At 47.2% G+C, this 17,895-nt stretch overlaps 8 protein-coding genes across 8 annotated transcripts in view; 4 read left to right on the top strand and 4 right to left on the bottom strand.

Moving 5' to 3' along the window:
• Positions 1-369: 369 nt before the first annotated feature.
• Positions 370-1,937, top strand: PAAG_03645 (hypothetical protein; the record flags this gene model as incomplete). The annotated part of the gene is made up of 4 exons (XM_002795055.1): positions 370-1,155; positions 1,223-1,276; positions 1,350-1,523; positions 1,629-1,937. The coding sequence occupies 4 exons, from the start codon at positions 370-372 to the stop codon at positions 1,935-1,937; spliced, it is 1,323 nt and encodes a 440-aa protein (XP_002795101.1).
• Positions 1,938-4,270: 2,333 nt separating this feature from the next.
• On the bottom strand, positions 4,271-5,502 carry PAAG_03644 (mitochondrial import receptor subunit tom-40; the record flags this gene model as incomplete). The annotated part of the gene is made up of 3 exons (XM_002795054.1): positions 4,271-4,378; positions 4,471-5,115; positions 5,188-5,502. 3 exons carry the CDS (start codon positions 5,500-5,502, stop codon positions 4,271-4,273), a joined length of 1,068 nt encoding a protein of 355 aa, XP_002795100.1.
• A 776-nt stretch (positions 5,503-6,278) lies between these two features.
• On the top strand, positions 6,279-8,699 carry PAAG_03643 (6-phosphofructo-2-kinase; the record flags this gene model as incomplete). Its single annotated transcript, XM_015845029.1, has 11 exons — positions 6,279-6,292; positions 6,364-6,552; positions 6,650-6,685; positions 6,775-6,872; positions 6,987-7,156; positions 7,234-7,314; positions 7,382-7,489; positions 7,547-7,666; positions 7,726-8,100; positions 8,180-8,356; positions 8,448-8,699. The coding sequence occupies 11 exons, from the start codon at positions 6,279-6,281 to the stop codon at positions 8,697-8,699; spliced, it is 1,620 nt and encodes a 539-aa protein (XP_015702003.1).
• Positions 8,700-9,118: 419 nt separating this feature from the next.
• On the bottom strand, positions 9,119-9,682 carry PAAG_03642 (hypothetical protein; the record flags this gene model as incomplete). Its single annotated transcript, XM_002795052.1, has 3 exons — positions 9,119-9,236; positions 9,360-9,527; positions 9,609-9,682. 3 exons carry the CDS (start codon positions 9,680-9,682, stop codon positions 9,119-9,121), a joined length of 360 nt encoding a protein of 119 aa, XP_002795098.1.
• A 376-nt stretch (positions 9,683-10,058) lies between these two features.
• On the top strand, positions 10,059-12,886 carry PAAG_03641 (elongator complex protein; the record flags this gene model as incomplete). The annotated part of the gene is made up of 2 exons (XM_002795051.1): positions 10,059-10,199; positions 10,283-12,886. 2 exons carry the CDS (start codon positions 10,059-10,061, stop codon positions 12,884-12,886), a joined length of 2,745 nt encoding a protein of 914 aa, XP_002795097.1.
• A 323-nt stretch (positions 12,887-13,209) lies between these two features.
• Positions 13,210-14,178, bottom strand: PAAG_03640 (CCR4-Not complex subunit Caf16; the record flags this gene model as incomplete). The annotated part of the gene is made up of 2 exons (XM_002795050.2): positions 13,210-13,898; positions 14,049-14,178. The coding sequence occupies 2 exons, from the start codon at positions 14,176-14,178 to the stop codon at positions 13,210-13,212; spliced, it is 819 nt and encodes a 272-aa protein (XP_002795096.1).
• A 582-nt stretch (positions 14,179-14,760) lies between these two features.
• On the top strand, positions 14,761-16,565 carry PAAG_03639 (tRNA isopentenyltransferase; the record flags this gene model as incomplete). Its single annotated transcript, XM_002795049.2, has 2 exons — positions 14,761-14,856; positions 15,000-16,565. 2 exons carry the CDS (start codon positions 14,761-14,763, stop codon positions 16,563-16,565), a joined length of 1,662 nt encoding a protein of 553 aa, XP_002795095.1.
• A 1,019-nt stretch (positions 16,566-17,584) lies between these two features.
• Positions 17,585-17,895, bottom strand: part of PAAG_11663 (hypothetical protein) — a gene marked incomplete at both ends in the record, with an annotated part of 1,932 nt that continues 1,621 nt past the window's right edge. The window contains 2 exons of the mRNA XM_015847267.1: positions 17,585-17,730; positions 17,820-17,871. Of these exons, the coding sequence (XP_015703176.1) occupies positions 17,585-17,730; positions 17,820-17,871 (198 nt within the window). The remainder of the gene's footprint in view (positions 17,731-17,819; positions 17,872-17,895) is intronic.

The raw sequence follows: 17,895 nt of genomic DNA, 5'->3' as shown, positions 1-17,895 counted from the left end.
AATAAAATAAAATAAAATAAAATTAAATAAATTAAAAAAAAAAAAAAAAAAAAAAAAAAAAAAAAAGAAAAAAGAAAGAAAGAAAAAGAAAAGAAAAGAAAAGAAAAGAAAAGAAAAGAAAAGAAAAAAATAAAAGAAATAAAAAGAAATAAAGAAGAAGCAAAAAGAATAAAATAATAGAAAAAGAAACCAAGTTACACACTATCTTTATTTCAACTGACGTCTCAGGGTGTGTTGGCTGTCATCATCATTGTTATTTTCTCGCTGGCCTTACGATCTGGAGATTCAGCATCCCGCGACTTCGTGACTGGGGCCCGCAATCAACCTCGGACCACACATTCTCCTCTAGGCTCATTCACTGTGCTCGAGATGGAGACAGCGGTTCCGGTTACGTATAATGTCCCCAACCATGATATGAATGCCGTTCCCCCCCGCCGCATGATGACACCCAGTCACCATGACCAGAATATCGCGTACTTCTCAAACCCATCAATACCATATTCAACGGCTCTGCAGCCCCCGCCCTTCAGTGGTTTCGGTCATATATTGAATAACCACCACCATCCCTCGTATCATTCTTACTTCAGCTCAAATCCAAATCACCATGTTAATTCGCATCATCCGCGATTGCCAATTGAGGCCCTCCCAGTGCAGCCACAGCTCTCTGATGTCCGCCATGTCAAAAACTTCATCCCTCGTTCAATCAGACCTTCACCCCCGAAGGAAGACCATATACCTCACCCGCCACCTCAGCGCGTAAACGTAGCACCGGCACGGGCACGAAATGTCACTACCCAACATGATGATCCCAAGGGCCCCACCAAACCTGAAGTCGATTTCGGTACAGAGGTGGACACATTGATGAAGACCATACAGGCCAAACCGCAATCATCTTCGCCCCAAGTTGAACATCAGCTTCCTCCTTTACAACAAAAGTTTAACAACGGTGTCCCCAGTTGGATTCAGCCAGCCTACGCCAACCAAATGCCTGGCAACCAGGGAATTTTCCCTACTCCTCCTCAAGATCGCATTATGTCCACGAACCAAAAACCAAGACGGAAATACGAATGTACCCTTCCCCAGTGTAGGAAGAGCTTTTTCCAGAAAACGCATTTGGATATCCATATGCGGGCACACACTGGGGATAAGCCATTTGTAAGTCCCGCATTCGTCCTTTCGATGGTGTTGGGAAAGGAAGAAAGCTTATTCAATATGTGCGTAGACATGTAAAGAGCCTTCATGTGGTCAACGGTTCTCTCAACTGGGCAATCTTAAGGTGAGTTGAGATGTAGAGAATTACGAGCGTCGTGCCGGACGGAGCACTCAATATTTACAATTGCTCTCTACAGACTCATGAGCGACGACATACAGGCGAGAAGCCATACTCGTGCGAGATCTGTCACAAGAAATTTGCCCAGCGAGGCAACGTTCGTGCCCACAAAATCACACATGAACAGGCAAAGCCTTTTACATGCCGTCTGGACGACTGCGGGAAGCAATTTACACAGCTCGGTAATCTAAAGGTGAGTCAAATGAATGAAAACACCCAATCATATAATGACTTCGCAACGTACCATCAATTCGTTCTCCCCTTCTCAGAGCGCTAACAGATCGTGTAAATGACCCAGTCTCACCAAAACAAATTCCACACCCAAACCCTCCGAAACCTAACCCTTCGATTCGAATCCATCGGCAACAGCGATCGTATGAGCCCGCAAGACAAGGAGCTGTGGGATTACTTCTCCACTCTGTATCGGAATAGCAACAAGGGCATAAAGGGTCGGGGCAAGGACCGCCGCGTATCAACAGCGAAGCGCTCGACGAGTACATACGAAGGAAGTGTATCGGATAGCGACGAAGATCTCAAGATCCGCAGCAGAAGTTACGATCGCGTATCGGCGGTAATGACCTTGGGCGGCGAGGACCTTGGGCGGTGAGGAGCCAGATTACAAGCTTTATCACCAGAGAAACGATCACCATTAAGATGGGCGGATTACGCCATCAGTCCGTGTCTGGGAATCATATCAGCGAAATTCCGGTGGCACAGCCCGGCAGTCTCAATGTGTTAGGAGTGGCGGATAACAAATACTGACACCCACGAGTGATATGTGCCCAAGAATTTTGCACTGAACGATCAGGATGTGTATGGGATGTGGGATTTCGTCCGCCAGTGAACGAAATACCCACACAGAGAGCCGCAAGCTCATTACAGACCGGTGTTAAAAAAAATCTACAAAATTCTGCCCCATGCACGTCATCATCCCTTTTCACCTATTCCCCTCTTTAGGACTCTTTTTCTCTTTTGTTAGTTACCTTTCTAGCGTGTGCGTTCGGATATCAAATGCTTTATTTGTGTTCTTAATAACCGGAGATATTTCGTGTCCCACCCCTTTTTCTCTTTGTCTCTCTCTCTTCTTCTTTTTTTTTTTTTTTTTTTTTTTTTTTTTTTTTTGATTTCCAACTATTCCTCTATACATGCAATTTATGCAAGGACAAAACAAAGAAAGAAAAAAAAAAAAAGGAGAAAAGAAAAATTAAAGTTATTTGGATAGCGACTGGACAGGGGTTTTTGAGGCCCCTTTGCAGTGTGATTGCGGGATATTGGATACAGGACATATACTTTGCTTTGGGTTTCTTGAAAAGGCAGGGCGCAACGGATAAAACAAAAGGCGAAGGAAAAGGAAAGAAGATTATATATACCTAGTGGGCAGCGGTTGTTGTATGGATATTGGTATGGATATAGTAATATAGCAAGGTGTTGGGTGACCGGGAAATATTTTGTTCGGGTTTAACTTTCTGTGATTAGGATGTGATAGTCCCATTTAACTATGTATTTAGGATTGTTGTTGGCCAGTTCTTTGGCCATTATACGACTTTTTCATTGCCTCGCTTCCGATTTTTCGTTTCTTGGTTCCTGGAGCATCTTAACCCTGCCGTGGGTGGTCGTTGCGAAAGGATGTGAAGGAGGTAGACATGACATTTTGACATGGAAGATATTCCGCCTTATCGCACCAAAGCATAGCGCCATTAACGAAGGCATCAATAATCCTGATCCATGACATGAATGGCTTAGTTACTTGGCTACTCTTACAGCACAGTGTAAATAAACCCAGGTGGAAAACCCTTGAATATCCTCACAGGCTTCTAGGCAACACCCACCCATTTTGATGTATATCTGTCCAGGAACAGTTTGTACAATGATGACTATACACTATACAAAGGCACTTCGACGAAGGAAACCGGTTACCCTCTTCTCAAAGGAAAGGTAACGTACATGTTTCACGTTCCTGGTTCGAAAGTAATAATACCGACACCATAATCATATGGAGGAATCTCATAGTCTTCTCTTCTTGAAAATATTTTACTGTACAATTCTCTTTGGAGCCCCTCCCCCCTTCTCTATATAAAACTACAAGAAAGAGACGAAATGAATAAAAAAAGAAAGGGGCATATCTTGTTGTTCACTTCCACGGGGTTGGATGTCGAACATAAGAATGTCAGAAAAAAAAAAGGGGGGGGGGGGGGGGGGGGGGGAAAGGAAAAGATTTTCACGTTGACAACATTCAAGTCAGAAACCTCAAACTGATATCACCATTCAATCTAAACCGACCGATGGACCCGTTTACACATGTATGGCATCAGAACAGGAAATAGGGAGGAGGCTAAGGAAGAATGTCGGGAGGGAAAGTGAAAATTGAAATTAGAAAGGAGAATGGACCAGATGAAAAGAACAGACACACCCATGCACAGATGGAGTGCACACGGAAAAAGATATAACGAACACGGAAGTTTGCAAACAAAAAAAGAAACAAAAAAAAAAAAAAAAAAAAAAAAAAAAAAAAAGGGAAAAGAGAGAGAGAGAGAGAAACAAGGCATGGCTATTCAGTCGGATGGATATGTTCTTTTCCCGAAAGTGGGACAACAGGCAGCGATTGGGGGATCTGCGATCGGGCGGTTCGTCTGGGAACGGAAGTACACACACAAAATATAATATAAAAAAAATTCCTGTGTTCGATTTTGATTTTATAAATGGAAAGTTAGAGGGGTCTGCATGGCCCGCACCTCCTTTTCCATTTTGAAGATCGCCGAAGCTGGATGAAGAGTGAAGAGATGAGCTATTAAAACATGGGGTTGGAAAAGGAGGTTAGATGGATATTGGAAGATAGGGGTTCGGGATTCGGGTTATGAGAAGATGATGATAGGTGTTGATGGGAGCTGTGATGGAGCTTCTGTTTTAATGGGGTTTGTCATTTGCTTTTCATTTTTTGGGTTAGAATGGTGGGGAGGGGACGTTGGGCATTTCGCCGGATTCTTGCTGTTCCATTAATTCCTCCGATGCCATTTCGAAGGAGACAGCGAGGCCGATCTTGGATTGTTGCTAGATTGGGAGAGTTTGGTTAGCGGAAACTTTCATTTTCACTTCCACGTTTACATTTTTCTGATACTGATAATTGATGGACATTGACGTACCTTAACCTGGTCAATCTCTCCCGCAAAAGTCAAAGAGATGGGCATCGCAACGCGCTTCTCCAAAAGACAGCTCAATTTGCCAGCACTGTCAATCTGGGCGCGGAAGGTTGAGGCTCTGAATTCATATTTGGCTCCGACGGTGGCGAGTCCCTCCTTGCGGATGTTGCCCATCATCCCGCTAGGGCTAGGGGAGAACTGCAGGTTCATATCGACACCGGCCTCGACCTTATCAGACAATTTTCTCCAGTAGGAGGCATTGATGGCGCCTTGAGCTTGCAGCTGGGCGCTGGCAATCCAGCCATTTCCCTTATACTTTGCGCAATATGATAGGGCGGTTTCGGGAGGCAGGCTGAGACCCTGTCGCTGCCACATGGCTTCAAGACCAAGAGCGAGGCTTGGGGTAACGGATTGGAGATAGCTTCCCACGAATATTCCTGTCATACTCCCTCCTAGGAATGATGGGTTGAATGCCTTGAGGGAGATGGAGAAATCCGCACCGGTGTAGTCGTTATCAATCTGCACCAGGCCTTGCGCGCTACCGGGCATTATCTGAGTGTTTGTCTTTGTAACCAATGCGGAATTCCACCTGTAATTGGCCACAGCGGCTAGAGCCCCATCGCTACCGAGGTTTCCTTGTAGGAAGACCTGTTTTCCATTGTTAGATTTAGATGCGAGGCTAAACAGGGAAATTGTTTTTGTGCGGAGAATATAACATACCTTTGGGGAACCGAACATGGAAGAGAATGCGTAGGGGGGAAGAGTCCCTTGCTGCGAACCCATTGTGAAGGCATGAGAGATGCGGAAGAGGGGAGACATGCCGAAGACCTTGGTCAGATCGGCACGGAAACCGGTGAACATGAAGTTGGATAGAAGGACGTCCTTCTGAACTTCTCTGGCAACATTCTCGACGGTGCCTGGATTGGAGAGGCCCAAGGCTTCTCTTCGGGCGGAAAACGAGCCATATACATCTTTAAGGGCGGCTGTCACGGCATTGTCTGTGAGGAAGGAGAGAGAAGATAAGACGTCGGACATGTTGGGTGGAGAACAGAGGGAAGATGCAGGATTGAGGATCGGGGAAGAGGGAACCGCCCTTAGAGTGGACGGGGGAGGGGGTGGTGCAGCAGGAGACGCGGACCCAAGCTGGTGGAACGGGATTGATGGATGGCGGGGTAGCCTGGGGTATTGGGTTGTATAGGGGTGGGATTAAGCGTAGATATACATACATACATACATACATATATATATATATATATATGTGATGTTTTTTTTCAGAACTACGATTGATGTTTTTGACGAAGATTCGGAAAGTTTGAACATTTTGCGGTGCACGGGGCACAATGCCAAGAAATAACACATGACGCACGGCGCTATGTTGTTTTGGGGATAGTCCAGCCTTGGCATGTCATGTCAAACCTCAAGAACAAACTTGACATTGCCTTGTTCTATACAGACAAAGAAGAAGAAGAAGAAGAAGAAGAAGAAGAGGAAGAGGAGGAAGATTGGTGATGATGATCTAAGAAGTATGTCTAATATCTATTTGTTGTGCATGCACTGATATCATTCTAGGAAGCATCTGAATGTGTTTCTCGTGTGGCCCTGTTGTGGCGTGAAGCTTAACTCTCTCCTCTTTATCTAGATAGTCTCTGAAGCAGGATTTCTGATATAATCATCATCAGAAAGACTTTCCTTTTGTATTGTCATCTTACTATTGGGACACATCCTGTCCTGTTGCTAGATTCATAGCCCAATTAATTCCAGCTGAATTTCCCGCTCCTCTGATTCCATCGTTGTGAGAGCTCTCTTCGAAAATGGACACTCTTCTGTAAGAGCCCCACCCCAGGCCGCAACCCCTTGCTATATGGCAACTACAGCATCTCTAACAGCTAAAACCAGAACGGCAAAAGTCGTTGCAAGCTCCCCTCGCTTCCGCAGAAAGTCCAGCACCTTCGTGGACGCCATCCATGACTTGCCAGGGGGAGTCGAGCTTGCTCCCGCGCAGCTCTACAGCACAGAGTCTGGACGTCTCTTCCATTCAGGACGCATTGTAATTATTACAGTGGGCTTACCAGCTCGCGGGAAAACGTTCGTTTTTTGCAAGATAAAATCACTTGGTCGTTCCTTTTGCTAGCTCTGAGTATGGAGTGCTGACTGATTCCCTCTTTTTGGTATTGTTTTGCAGACACATATCCGTTGCTCTTGCCCGGTATCTGAGATGGTTCGCATTGTCCTATGGACCGACACACCCACCTCAACCCCAAAACACACACCTGGAGTTTCACGGGTTGGACTAACAGCCACGTACAGGCTGGGTGTGAAAACGAGGATTTTCCACCTTGGAGACTATCGACGTGCCACCGTGGGGCCTGGTCAAGATGTCCCCGATGACTACTTTTTTGTCAATGGTGAGAAGAACCTGAGGATAAGCTGTTGCTTTTGCTATCGTGTCTCCTGTTGAGGTTTGCTCTGGATCGTTGTCTACTGAAAGGGGATTTTTCTAACCCTCTTCTCGCTTATAGCGTCCGCCTCGTCTGTCCTGCTCAGGCAAAAGATTGTCAAAAAGTGTAGAGAGGACATCTACCATTTTCTAAAGCACGAAAACGGCCAAATTGCCATATATGATGCCGTGAACCCTATCGCAGCTGGTCGTCGCTCTCTAGCTAAGGAATTCGCTAAGCATAACATAGACGTGAGGATCTCTCCACCCTCTAAAAATCCGATATCAAAATTTCTGAAGTAATGACGTACTAACTCTCATTCATACAGACACTATTCATTGAATCGTTGTGCGACGATGAGCGAATAATCGAGGAAAACGTTCTAAGTGTCAAAATCTCGTCTCCGGACGTATGTTGATACCATTTTCCCGTTTAAAACACTACATTTGTTGAAGAGGGGGTGCTGACTATGCTAGTATGTTGGTTGGGACCCAAAAGACGCTGTGAAGGACTACCTGGCAAGAATCTCAGCGCGCATACCTCAATTTGAGACAATGAATGAACAGGAGCTGAATTATATTAAGGTTGGTGGTACGAAGCATAAGATATAAGATCGCACTTGACTGACACGGGAGACATAGATGGTCAACGCTGGTGAGAGAATAATGATCAACAACCGTTCCTTCGGCTATCTGCATCACCGCATAGTTTTCTATCTTCTCAATTTACACAACAAGTCGCGCCATACATATTTTGTTCGGGTATGTTATATCATATATTTGCCCTTCTCGTCTACCTGTGGCTAGCTGATACCGTCTAGGCTGGAACATCCACCGACCCCACATCCTACAAAGCCGACGCTTCCCTTTCCGAACAAGGTATCGACTATGCACAGAAGATGACAGAACGATTGCTCCAGCATCGCGAATTGGAAAGGCAGGTGTTGATTGAGCAGGGGGATGCGGACACGGAATTAAAGCCCCTTACGGTGTGGACATCAACCCGCCGCCGGACCGTGGAGACGGCACAGTTTCTGCAAGAGATGGGGTATAAAGTGCGCCATCGGTCACAGATGAGCCAGTTGAATCCGGGCGTTTGCGAGAAGTTGTCTGAGCGGAAGATCCGGGAGCTGTATCCTGAAGAGGTGATTAAGCATGAGAATGATCCGTATCATCATCGGTATCCACGGGCTGAGGTGGGTTGGACGAAGATTTTATGAGTGATTATTTTTTTTATTTATTTTTTTTTTTTGGATTGGCTAATTTCTTTAACAGTCCTATCACGACCTTGCTGTGCGTCTTGAGCCGATTATCCTGGAACTTGAGAGGGAGAGGAATGACCTGCTTATCATTGCGCATGAGAGTGTATTGCGTGTGCTCTATGGGTATTTGATGGCTTGCAACGCTGCGGATATCCCGTTCCTGTCATTCCCCCGCGATGAGATTATTGAGGTAAGCAATTCCCCCTCCCATTCCTATCCAATTTCTTTATATACATCCACTTCTAATTTCAATGTCACTTCAGCTGCTAACAATGCGAAAGATTATCCCAGCAAGCTACAACAACTCAGCCAAAAGAATCCACATCCCCGATCTGCCTGAGGAGATCATCCCTGCGTCGCCAGAAGACATCAAGATTCCCGCCCCGCCCAGTGGGGTTGTCTCGCCTATGCCCGGTGGATTGGATGGTACTAGCAGCGCAGGACCGCCGAGAGGAGGCACGCCGCAAAATGGACTGAAGACGCCACAGGATGGAGAGAAGATTTTGCAACATCATGTTGAGGATGTTGTTTAGTTGTTCAAGATGTTCAGATGTTGTGATGGTCGTTGTTCTGCTTACTTTCTTTCTCGTCTTGTCGTTTTTAAAGCTCTGTGCGTTTTCTCTGGTAAAGTTCATGCGATATGGAGTAACGAAGTCACTGTTTTCTTCTCTTTCCTTTCCTTTCCTTTCCTTTCCTTTTTTTTTTTTTTTTTTTTTTTTTTTTTTTTTTTTTCTTTCTATTTTTCTTATCGATCTTCTGCTACGGCATGTTTCGAGCGGGCTTTCTCTTGTTGAATTTTATTGGTTTTGCTTTGTTCGCTTTGTCTGCCCATTCAAGAATATATACGAGAGCGAAAACAAGATCGAGAATAGGCGAGTAAGTATCCGTCCAGCGATATATTTCTTGTTTTTTTGATTCTGCTTTTCTTTTTGCACTTTTAAGGCCTTTAGCTCTATCCCCCATGCAACGTAGACACGAATAATATGTTATCCCCTTGCTGAATCCGATACTTCTCTTCCCCTTCCAATTCCCAGTCCGCATCATTTATCAGCACGAGGATGCCGGGCCGTCTATCCCAACACGTAGTATCAGCAAACTGGACCACCAAACGAACACCCAAACACCCAACACGACATCTACAAACCCAGCCATTGACAGAAGGAAAGGAAATGGAAGGAGAAGGAATAACTTACATAGCCCCATCAAGCACAAACAGCTCCCTTCGCTGATCTTGCATGACGTTCTCTACCAGGTGGTGGACGAGAGAGGATATGGTTGTCGGTTCACAGGTTGACGCTGTTGTGGCAGGGACGGAGAGGGTGTGTTTTCGCTTGTTGGAGAAGAGGGATTCGAGGCCACCGCTGTTTGAGGGGGAAAGTGGTGGTTAGTTGGGTGTATTGTATAGGAATAGTGGTGTTTAAGAGGGGAAGAGAGGAGCGTACGTGAATTCTACGGTGATGTTGAGAGGCTGTAAAGGGCTTGCGGAAGGGGAGGGGGGGTTGCTTATGGAGCCCATGGTCATTTGGATGGTGTGGGTTGTGCAGTTTTCGCAATAGATGGGTGTTAAATGGTAATAGTAACTGTCAAATAGGGGTTGAACTGGTCGATATAATTACGGATGTTGATGTTGATGTTGATGTTGATGTTGATAATCATGTATGAGAAAAAACCGCGGGGAAAGAAAAGACGCACGAATATATTTTCTTATCGATAAGCTGTGATGAGATGAAATATGCGAACCACCGACATCCAACATCCCACATCCAACATGACTATAACAACTAATGCACCCACAACTCTCCTACCCCGAAAGCCCTCAATACTTATAGCGTACGTGGGTATATAGAATATATCCTGTCTGCGCTAGGATAATATTCTCGCCGCAAATCCCCATGGCGTCGCCAAAGATCAGCGCCATCACTGAATACCTCTCCGTTGGCGGAAACAGACATCCTGCTGCCGCGGACTGGGACTTGCAGACCGGTATCCTCGCATTCGGCGCTGATAACAATATCGCCCTATGGGATCCTGCTGTATGCCCTCCCCATTCATACTTTTGCTCATTAAGCTGAGTCAATCGCAAATATCAGGCTAATCCCACCGACTACCACTGTAGGACAAGTATCATAATGGGGTTTATGCCATATTAACGGGGCACACAGATAAAGTGAACGCGGTCAAATTTTATACACCCCCTTCCTCCGCGTCCTCAGGCTCCCACCATTTCTTACTCACTGGCTCTGTTGATCGGACGATACGGGTCTGGCGCCATCAGCAGCAGCAGGCCAATAACTCCAATTCCAATTCCACATCTACATCTACATCTACATCTACATCAACTACTAGACCATTATTCCAACATGTTGCAACCTTACAAGGCCACGAAGGCTCCATAAACTGCATTGCCGTTGCGCGCGGTTCAGATCTATTCGTCTCCGGTGCCGCGGATGGGACTGTGAGGATGTGGAGGCTAGATACCGGCAAGAGGCTAAGTTGCAATGGGCATGAGAATGATTTTCTGACAGTACGAGGACAATTGGTGCAGACGATTACCCTGAAACCAAAGTTTTTCCCGTTGGCACTCGCCTTGAGGACGCTTTGTGTAGAGAAGAAGGAACCGAAAGAGAATGGGAAAGGGAATGCTACGTGTGCTCCACCAATGGTTCTGGCTGTCGGCGGGACGAGGAATACGATACAGATCTTTGTGATGCAGGGGCACGAAGGGGAGGAATTTGAGCTTAAAGCTTGTCTTGCGGGTCATGAGGCGTGGGTGAAATCTCTTGCCTTTACGGATATGAATGGTGAACAGAGTCAGACGTCATCGCAATCACAATCTAAATCGCAATCGCAGGATATATTCCTCGCGTCTGCCAGTCAGGATAAATATATTCGTCTCTGGCGGGTTCATGCGGGCGATGACCGCGTCCCAGTCCGAGGGAACGCCAATGGGGAGGCGGAGGTGATACTCGAAGCTAACGTCGAGCAGACACTCTCCAATAAGGTGCATGAATTCGAAGCAAGTGGGATGAAGTATTCCATTACTTTTGAAGCCCTCCTTTTCGGCCATGAGGACTGGATCTATACCGTCGCCTGGAGCCCGGATCCCCCACATTCCAAGCTTCTCTCCGTCTCTGCGGATAACTCGTTGGTTATCTGGGAGCCGGACCCGGTCTCGGGCGTCTGGTACCCTGCCTCGCGAATGGGGGAGATTAGCGTGCAGAAGGGGTCTACAACGGCCACGGGGAGTACTGGTGGGTTCTGGATTGGTCTTTGGTCACCTCGTGGTGATACGGTGGTTAGTTTGAGCCGTACGGGTTCCTGGAGAATGTGGAGATTTGAGGAAGCGTCGGATCTTTGGGTGCAGGATGTTGCTGTTACGGGCCATGTGAGGTCGGTTAATGGGATTGCGTGGGAACCGACGGTTGGGGGTTATCTCCTGTCGACGAGTTCGGATCAAACAACGAGATTGCATGCTAGGTGGAGACATGGTAGTAGCAGTGATGCCCAGCAGCAGGTTTCATGGCATGAGTTTGCTAGACCGCAGATACATGGATATGATCTAAACTGCATAGCGTCCCTGGGCCCCTGGCGCTTCGTCTCAGGTGCCGATGAGAAGCTTCTCCGCGTTTTTAATGAGACAAAGGCAATTGCCAACCTCCTCGAGAATCTCACAGGGTTCACTGGTGGGCCTAAACCGGCCGACATGCCGGAGTCAGCTAACATCCCCGTCCTCGGCCTGTCTAACAAAGCTGCTAAAGACAACGATGACGACGACGACGACGACAACGAACAACAAGATGAAGACCATGACGAACAATCCACCTCACCAGCCCAATCCCAACTGCACCCGCAATCATCCTCCGCCCTGAACCTCCCCCACCCCCCTCTCGAAGACCACCTATCAAAATACACTCTCTGGCCCGAACACGAAAAACTCTACGGTCACGGCTACGAAATCTCAGCCCTAGCCACTAGCCACGACGGCACGCTCATCGCCACAGCCTGCAAAGCCAGCTCGCTCGACCATGCAGTTATCCGCCTGTATGACGCTGCCTCGTCATCCTGGCGGGAGATTCGTCCCCCACTCACGTCACATTCGTTGACGATTACATGTTTACGGTTTTCGGCGGATGATATGTTTTTGGTTAGCGTGGGGAGGGATAGGCAATGGGCGGTTTCAAGGAGGGTGGAGGAGGGAGGGGAAGGGGAAGGGCAAGGTGGAGTTTTTAAGTTGTTATGTGCGAATCCGAAGGGCCATTCAAGGATGATTTTGAGTGCCAGCTGGGCACCGATGGTGGATGGTGCTGATGCGGGTAAGAGAATGTTTGCGACGGCGGGGCGGGACAAGACTGTGAAGTTGTGGATGCAGGGGCAGGATCAGGAGTCGTTTACGTGTAAAGCTACGATGACCCTTTCAAGTCCTGTTACGGCGGTTGATTTTCTCCCTGTGGTTGTTGGGCAGGGCTGGTTTTTCCTTGCTGTGGGCTTGGATACGGGGCGGCTTAGTATACATGCTTTTGCGGTTGATGGGCTTGGGCAGGTTGGAGAGGGCTGGGCATTGCCTGCGTCCGAATGTCCATCTAAATCTGTTACGCAGTTGGCGTGGAGGCCTGTGGGCAGCGGAAATGGGGTAATGGATGACAATAGGGGGTATGAGCTTGCGGTTGCGAGTGAGGATAGTTCAGTGCGGGTGCTCAGGATTGAGGGTTTGTCACCTTAATGAAAGGTATGTTGGTTTTTATTATGAATGATTGAATGAAAATGTGCATGAGAGCAATGCTATATATCTATAGAACTATAGACTTGAATGCTGTGAACCCATTTTTCTATTCCCTCTTTGGCACTTGAAGCCATCCCTCCTATATGTCCAGAGAAAACGTAAACCGTCTCGATCTATTAGTATGCCGGACTTCAATAAAACATGTTGTGATCGTGTCATGAAGTAATGGATGAATCCACTTCGAAGGCCCAAACAAAATAAAGAACAAGAAAACAAGCATGACGACCCGCATCGTACATAACAATGTAAAGGATACATGATAATTATATCCCCTTCCCATCAATCTCTGGAACCTGCTTCCCCTCTCCCGGTAAGCCCGGGCGAGGGCCTCTCTCCTTCAAATCCTTTTTCAACCACTCCAACACCACCTCACTCAATCGACTATTCTCTGAATCCGACACCTTCTTCCACATCTCAAAGTTCTCGATGGGCCCACAATCCCTCACCCGCCCCATATGCATATGCACCAGATGTGTCGGCCACTTCGCCAAATTATCCAAGATATGCGTAGCATACACAATAGTACACCTCCTCTCCTCCGTCTCCCGCTTCAGAAACGCCAGAAACTCACTCCGGCTCAAAAGATCTAGATCCACGGTGATTTCGTCCAGAAGGAGAAGTGTCCAGGGCCTCAACAGGCCCATAGCAAGCTGGACACGGCGGCGCTCTCCATCGGAGACAGCGTGCATGTGCCAGCTCAGGTCTATGTCGAGGATGCGGACGAGCTGGTCACGGCGGGCTGGGTAGGCGTCCCCGCCCACGGAGGCGAGGAGGGTGGGCACGTCGATGTCTGTGCGGACTATGGGATTTAGAACCCATTCAACGCCCAGGTAGGTTACGCCTTCGAGACCGGTGGTGAAGGGGTCGATGTCATCGATTAGGACGGTGCCGTGGGGGGCGAGGCGTTTGCCGGAGAGGAGGCGGAGGAGGGTAGTTTTGCCGGCACCGTTGGCTAGTTTGGTTGTTAGCATGTGAGGGCGGAGGATATCTTGTATGGTTGTAGTTATGTATATGTGTATGAGTATGAGTATGGAGGGCGGGGCGGGTGCGGGGTGGAAGCGGGGGAGAGCATGTATGTGCGGAAATGAAGGAATTTATTTACCGCCAATCAAGAGGCTTCGACTGCCTTTGGGGAGGTCGAGGGAGACATCAGTTAATCCATCAATGCCGTCTGGGAATTTGTAGTTGAGACCATGAACCTGGATAGAGGCACTGGAAGCTGATGGCGTCATGGTGTGCTGAGATACAGAAGGGATAATTAGAGGGATAACTAGGGAATTTGCTGTGGGATTCTATTGAATGGACGTCTATTCGAATTGTATGTATGTGTATGCATTAAATATATGGGGGAAGGGTGATATTAATAGTGCTGTAGGAGACCCGGAGACATGACGGAATGTTGTAGTTTATGATGCTTGACGTTTGGATATTTTTATATTGCGAGGGACAGGGATCAAGGGGTGTGTCAGGGTTGATCCTGGAGTGTTCTGGCTGGTATTGCCGTGTATTTTAGGGGTTATTGCACATGTGTATTTTGCATTGTGGAACGGGTTCAGATGGTGTACATATGAGTATATCATGCAGTGCTTTTCCTATGTGGAATGACAATGATCATTTATATCTGAAGTTCTGCGAAATCTAGGGGCATCCGAAAGGTTTGAGTTGATCTATGCGACAGATTTTACACAGATTACAATACAATACACCCATAAATACAAGCATCTTCCACTTGAATGATCCCAAGGAGATATCAGGGGTAACCCGATATATATCCACAGATTAATCAACAACCGGAATATGAAACTGGAATCCCAATGCTTAATCTTCTGCGACCGCTGGGCATGTCTTCCAAGGTTCCTGCAGAGCCATTAATCGCTGTCATCGGCGCCACAGGAACGGGCAAATCTCAAGTAAGTATTAGCCAAAGAAAAAGGAAAATAGGCCATATTTCCCTTATGTTGATGTTGAGCGTCATAAAACCATAATTGTCATGTTTAACAAGATTCTTTATTTTCTCTTCTGAGAATGCCTCAACTAATAATTCACCTGACAGCTCGCCATCGACCTCGCAGCTCGCTTCAATGGCGAAATCATCAATGGCGATGCCATGCAGATGTACAGGGGTCTGCCCATCATCACCAACCAAATACCCGTTGAGGTGCGGCAGGCCATTCCGCATCATCTTCTTGGATGCATAGGGTTTGACCAGGAGCCATGGCGCATTAGTCATTTTAAAAGGGAGTGTTTGCGCACCATTAAAGAGATCAGGTCGAGGGGAAAGCTGCCTGTGCTGGTTGGCGGGACACATTATTATACGCAGGCTGTGCTATTTAAGGAGTCTATTTTGGATCGTGGTGAGGAAGGGAAGAGCAAGAGCGAGGGTGACGGTGAGGAAGGGGAGAAAGTCATGGCGGAGAATACCGTTGAAGCATCGAAGACTACACTGCGCTCGGAAGATTTCCCTATCCTTTACGAGTCGCCAGAAGTGATATTACAAAAACTACGAGAAGTAGATCCAGTAATGGCGAGTCGCTGGCATCCCAGGGACACGCGCAAGATCCGCCGCTCACTAGAGATTTACCTGCAAACCGGCAAGCCGGCATCGGAGATTTACCAGGAACAGCAGAGGCTCAAAGATGCTACCCGCAAAGCTCACAACAGCTTTGAACCAGATTTATCAGAAGAAGATTCTACTGCTGTCACCTCCACAACATCTTCTGCTAATGTCACAGAAGCTGGCCAACTACGCTTCCCAACACTTCTATTTTGGGTCCATACTAAAGATCAAGAACTCACCCATCGCCTCTCTCAGCGTGTGGATAACATGGCTGATAAAGGCCTCGTGGCAGAAGCAGAGTCACTATTTAATTACCTGAATGAGAAGAAGGCACAAGGCGTTGATATTGACCGCACGCGCGGCATCTGGGTCTCAATAGGTTTTAAGGAGCTGGAGCCGTATTTTCATGCCCTGTCTTCTTCTTCTTCTTCTTCTTCCTCTGTGAACGGCGGTTCGGGGAACGCTGCTGCCATGACCGCTGTAGGCGCTACTACCCCGGAGCAACTCGCACGCTTAAAACAAACATGTCTCGTATCGATAAAGACAGCTACTCGACAATACTCCCGCCAGCAGATTAAATGGATTAGGGGCCGGTTGTGGAATGCACTGACAGATGCACGTGCCACGCGGCAGTTATACGTTCTCGACTCGACAGATGTCACTTCCAATGCGGATGCCTGGGATACTGCAGTGAGGAAACCCGCTGAGCGCGTTGTGGGGGCGTTTTTAGCGGGTGATTCTGCGGGATGTCCGGTTCCCTGGGAGCTTTCGGAGACTGCGAGGGAGATTTTTGAGAGGGAATTGAAGATTCTCGTTGGGGGAGCGGAAGGGGGTGAAGGGGGAGGGAGGCAGAGGACAGTGTATCGATGTTCGACGTGCGATATGTGTGGGATTACGGTGCAGTCGGATGAGCAGTGGGAGATGCATGTGAAGGGGAGGAGGCATAAGCGGGCGGTTAGGAGTGCTGAGAAGAGGAAGGAGAGGGATGAGTATTTTGAAATGAGAAGGGAGAGGGGGGAGAAGGGGCAGGGAGAGCCGGTAAATGTGGATGAAGGGGCGTGAAGTCTGGGTCTGTGAAGGCGAGAGTTTGAGTGTAGATAGGAGCGGGAAGATTTTGATTTTGGTTCTGAGGTTGGACTGGAATTTTACTTGGTGACTACTGAATATGCAGTAAGGTAGGTGTTGCATGCGCGAACGATTGATTTTACACATATACCCCTTAAAATGTTTCGGATATTCTGTTGAAAGACATCATACCAGTTGCATACCATAGTAATAAAAATACAACGATGGGGAAAAGTAGGTCTGTGTACACGAAGATAATGTAAAATTTATATCTTAAAGATTTCCTGCTTCTTTCCTGCGAGCCGTACCAAAATTCCAAGCAACACCTACGCTGTCTTTCCCTTCATGGAAAACATAACAGGAGAAGAGAAAATGAAAATCGTAGATTCTACACGCCCTCCCTCTATGTCTGCTGCTTGAATTACATATAACATTTCAGGCATGTTGCGAAGCTGATTGTTCATGCACTCGAAACCTCTCCCATGTAACGCGTATCGAAATCACCGCAATTCATACAGAACAGTGCAGATGGAATGAAAAGGAGAGAAGAGAGACCAGATGGTGATATCCAACGTGGGAATGGACACAATTAACGAAGTGTTTCTCTTGTTGTTCCCATCCGCATTGAATACCTTGTTGCGAAGGAATCCAGCTTGAACGAGGCAAGTGATGCTAAACTTGAATTTTATAAACCCCCCTCGCTGGATGGATAAGCGACTGTGCCGGCTAGCCGTATATTATTTCTAATATGATGGTTTCTTGGCTCGCACTTCACGATTGTCAATTCATTCCATCCATATCCGTTCTTCCTTAAGAAGTCCCCCAGAAACCTCGGGAGCAGAGACCTAGAGAGATGCACTCGTTGCAGCTGGTTTGACCCAACCACTCAAAACTTCTTGCACTTGTTGAGAGATACTAATGGACAGCGAACCAAAAGAATCTGCAAGGTCATGCGTCCGTCATGTCAACTCAATGCATTGTAGCCTTTGTTTTTCTTTTTCTTCCTCCCTATATTTTCACGTGGTAGACCGCCAGTCAACAAACGACTGAGAGAGGATCCCTCCATGACCCGAATCCTCCAACTTGAAAACCTCGATAACAGGCGATTTCTCCTGCCTGCGGATCCTCCACAGCCCTTCATCATTAATCACAAGCTTCAGCCCTATTCTCAACTAGTTAGTGTACAGTTTTTACCTAAAAAATTATAAAAAGCTCCTCATAATAACAAATAGTTGGTAGAATCAATCATACATCCCAGAAGCTTCGCGGTGAAATTGATACATATATTCCCATCCCAAGTGCCCTTGCCCCGCCTCGCCACTAGACC

Source organism: Paracoccidioides lutzii (genome assembly GCF_000150705.2).
Source record: "Paracoccidioides lutzii Pb01 unplaced genomic scaffold supercont2.7, whole genome shotgun sequence".
NCBI lineage: Eukaryota > Fungi > Ascomycota > Eurotiomycetes > Onygenales > Ajellomycetaceae > Paracoccidioides > Paracoccidioides lutzii.
This window is presented reverse-complemented; position numbering and strand designations above follow the sequence as displayed.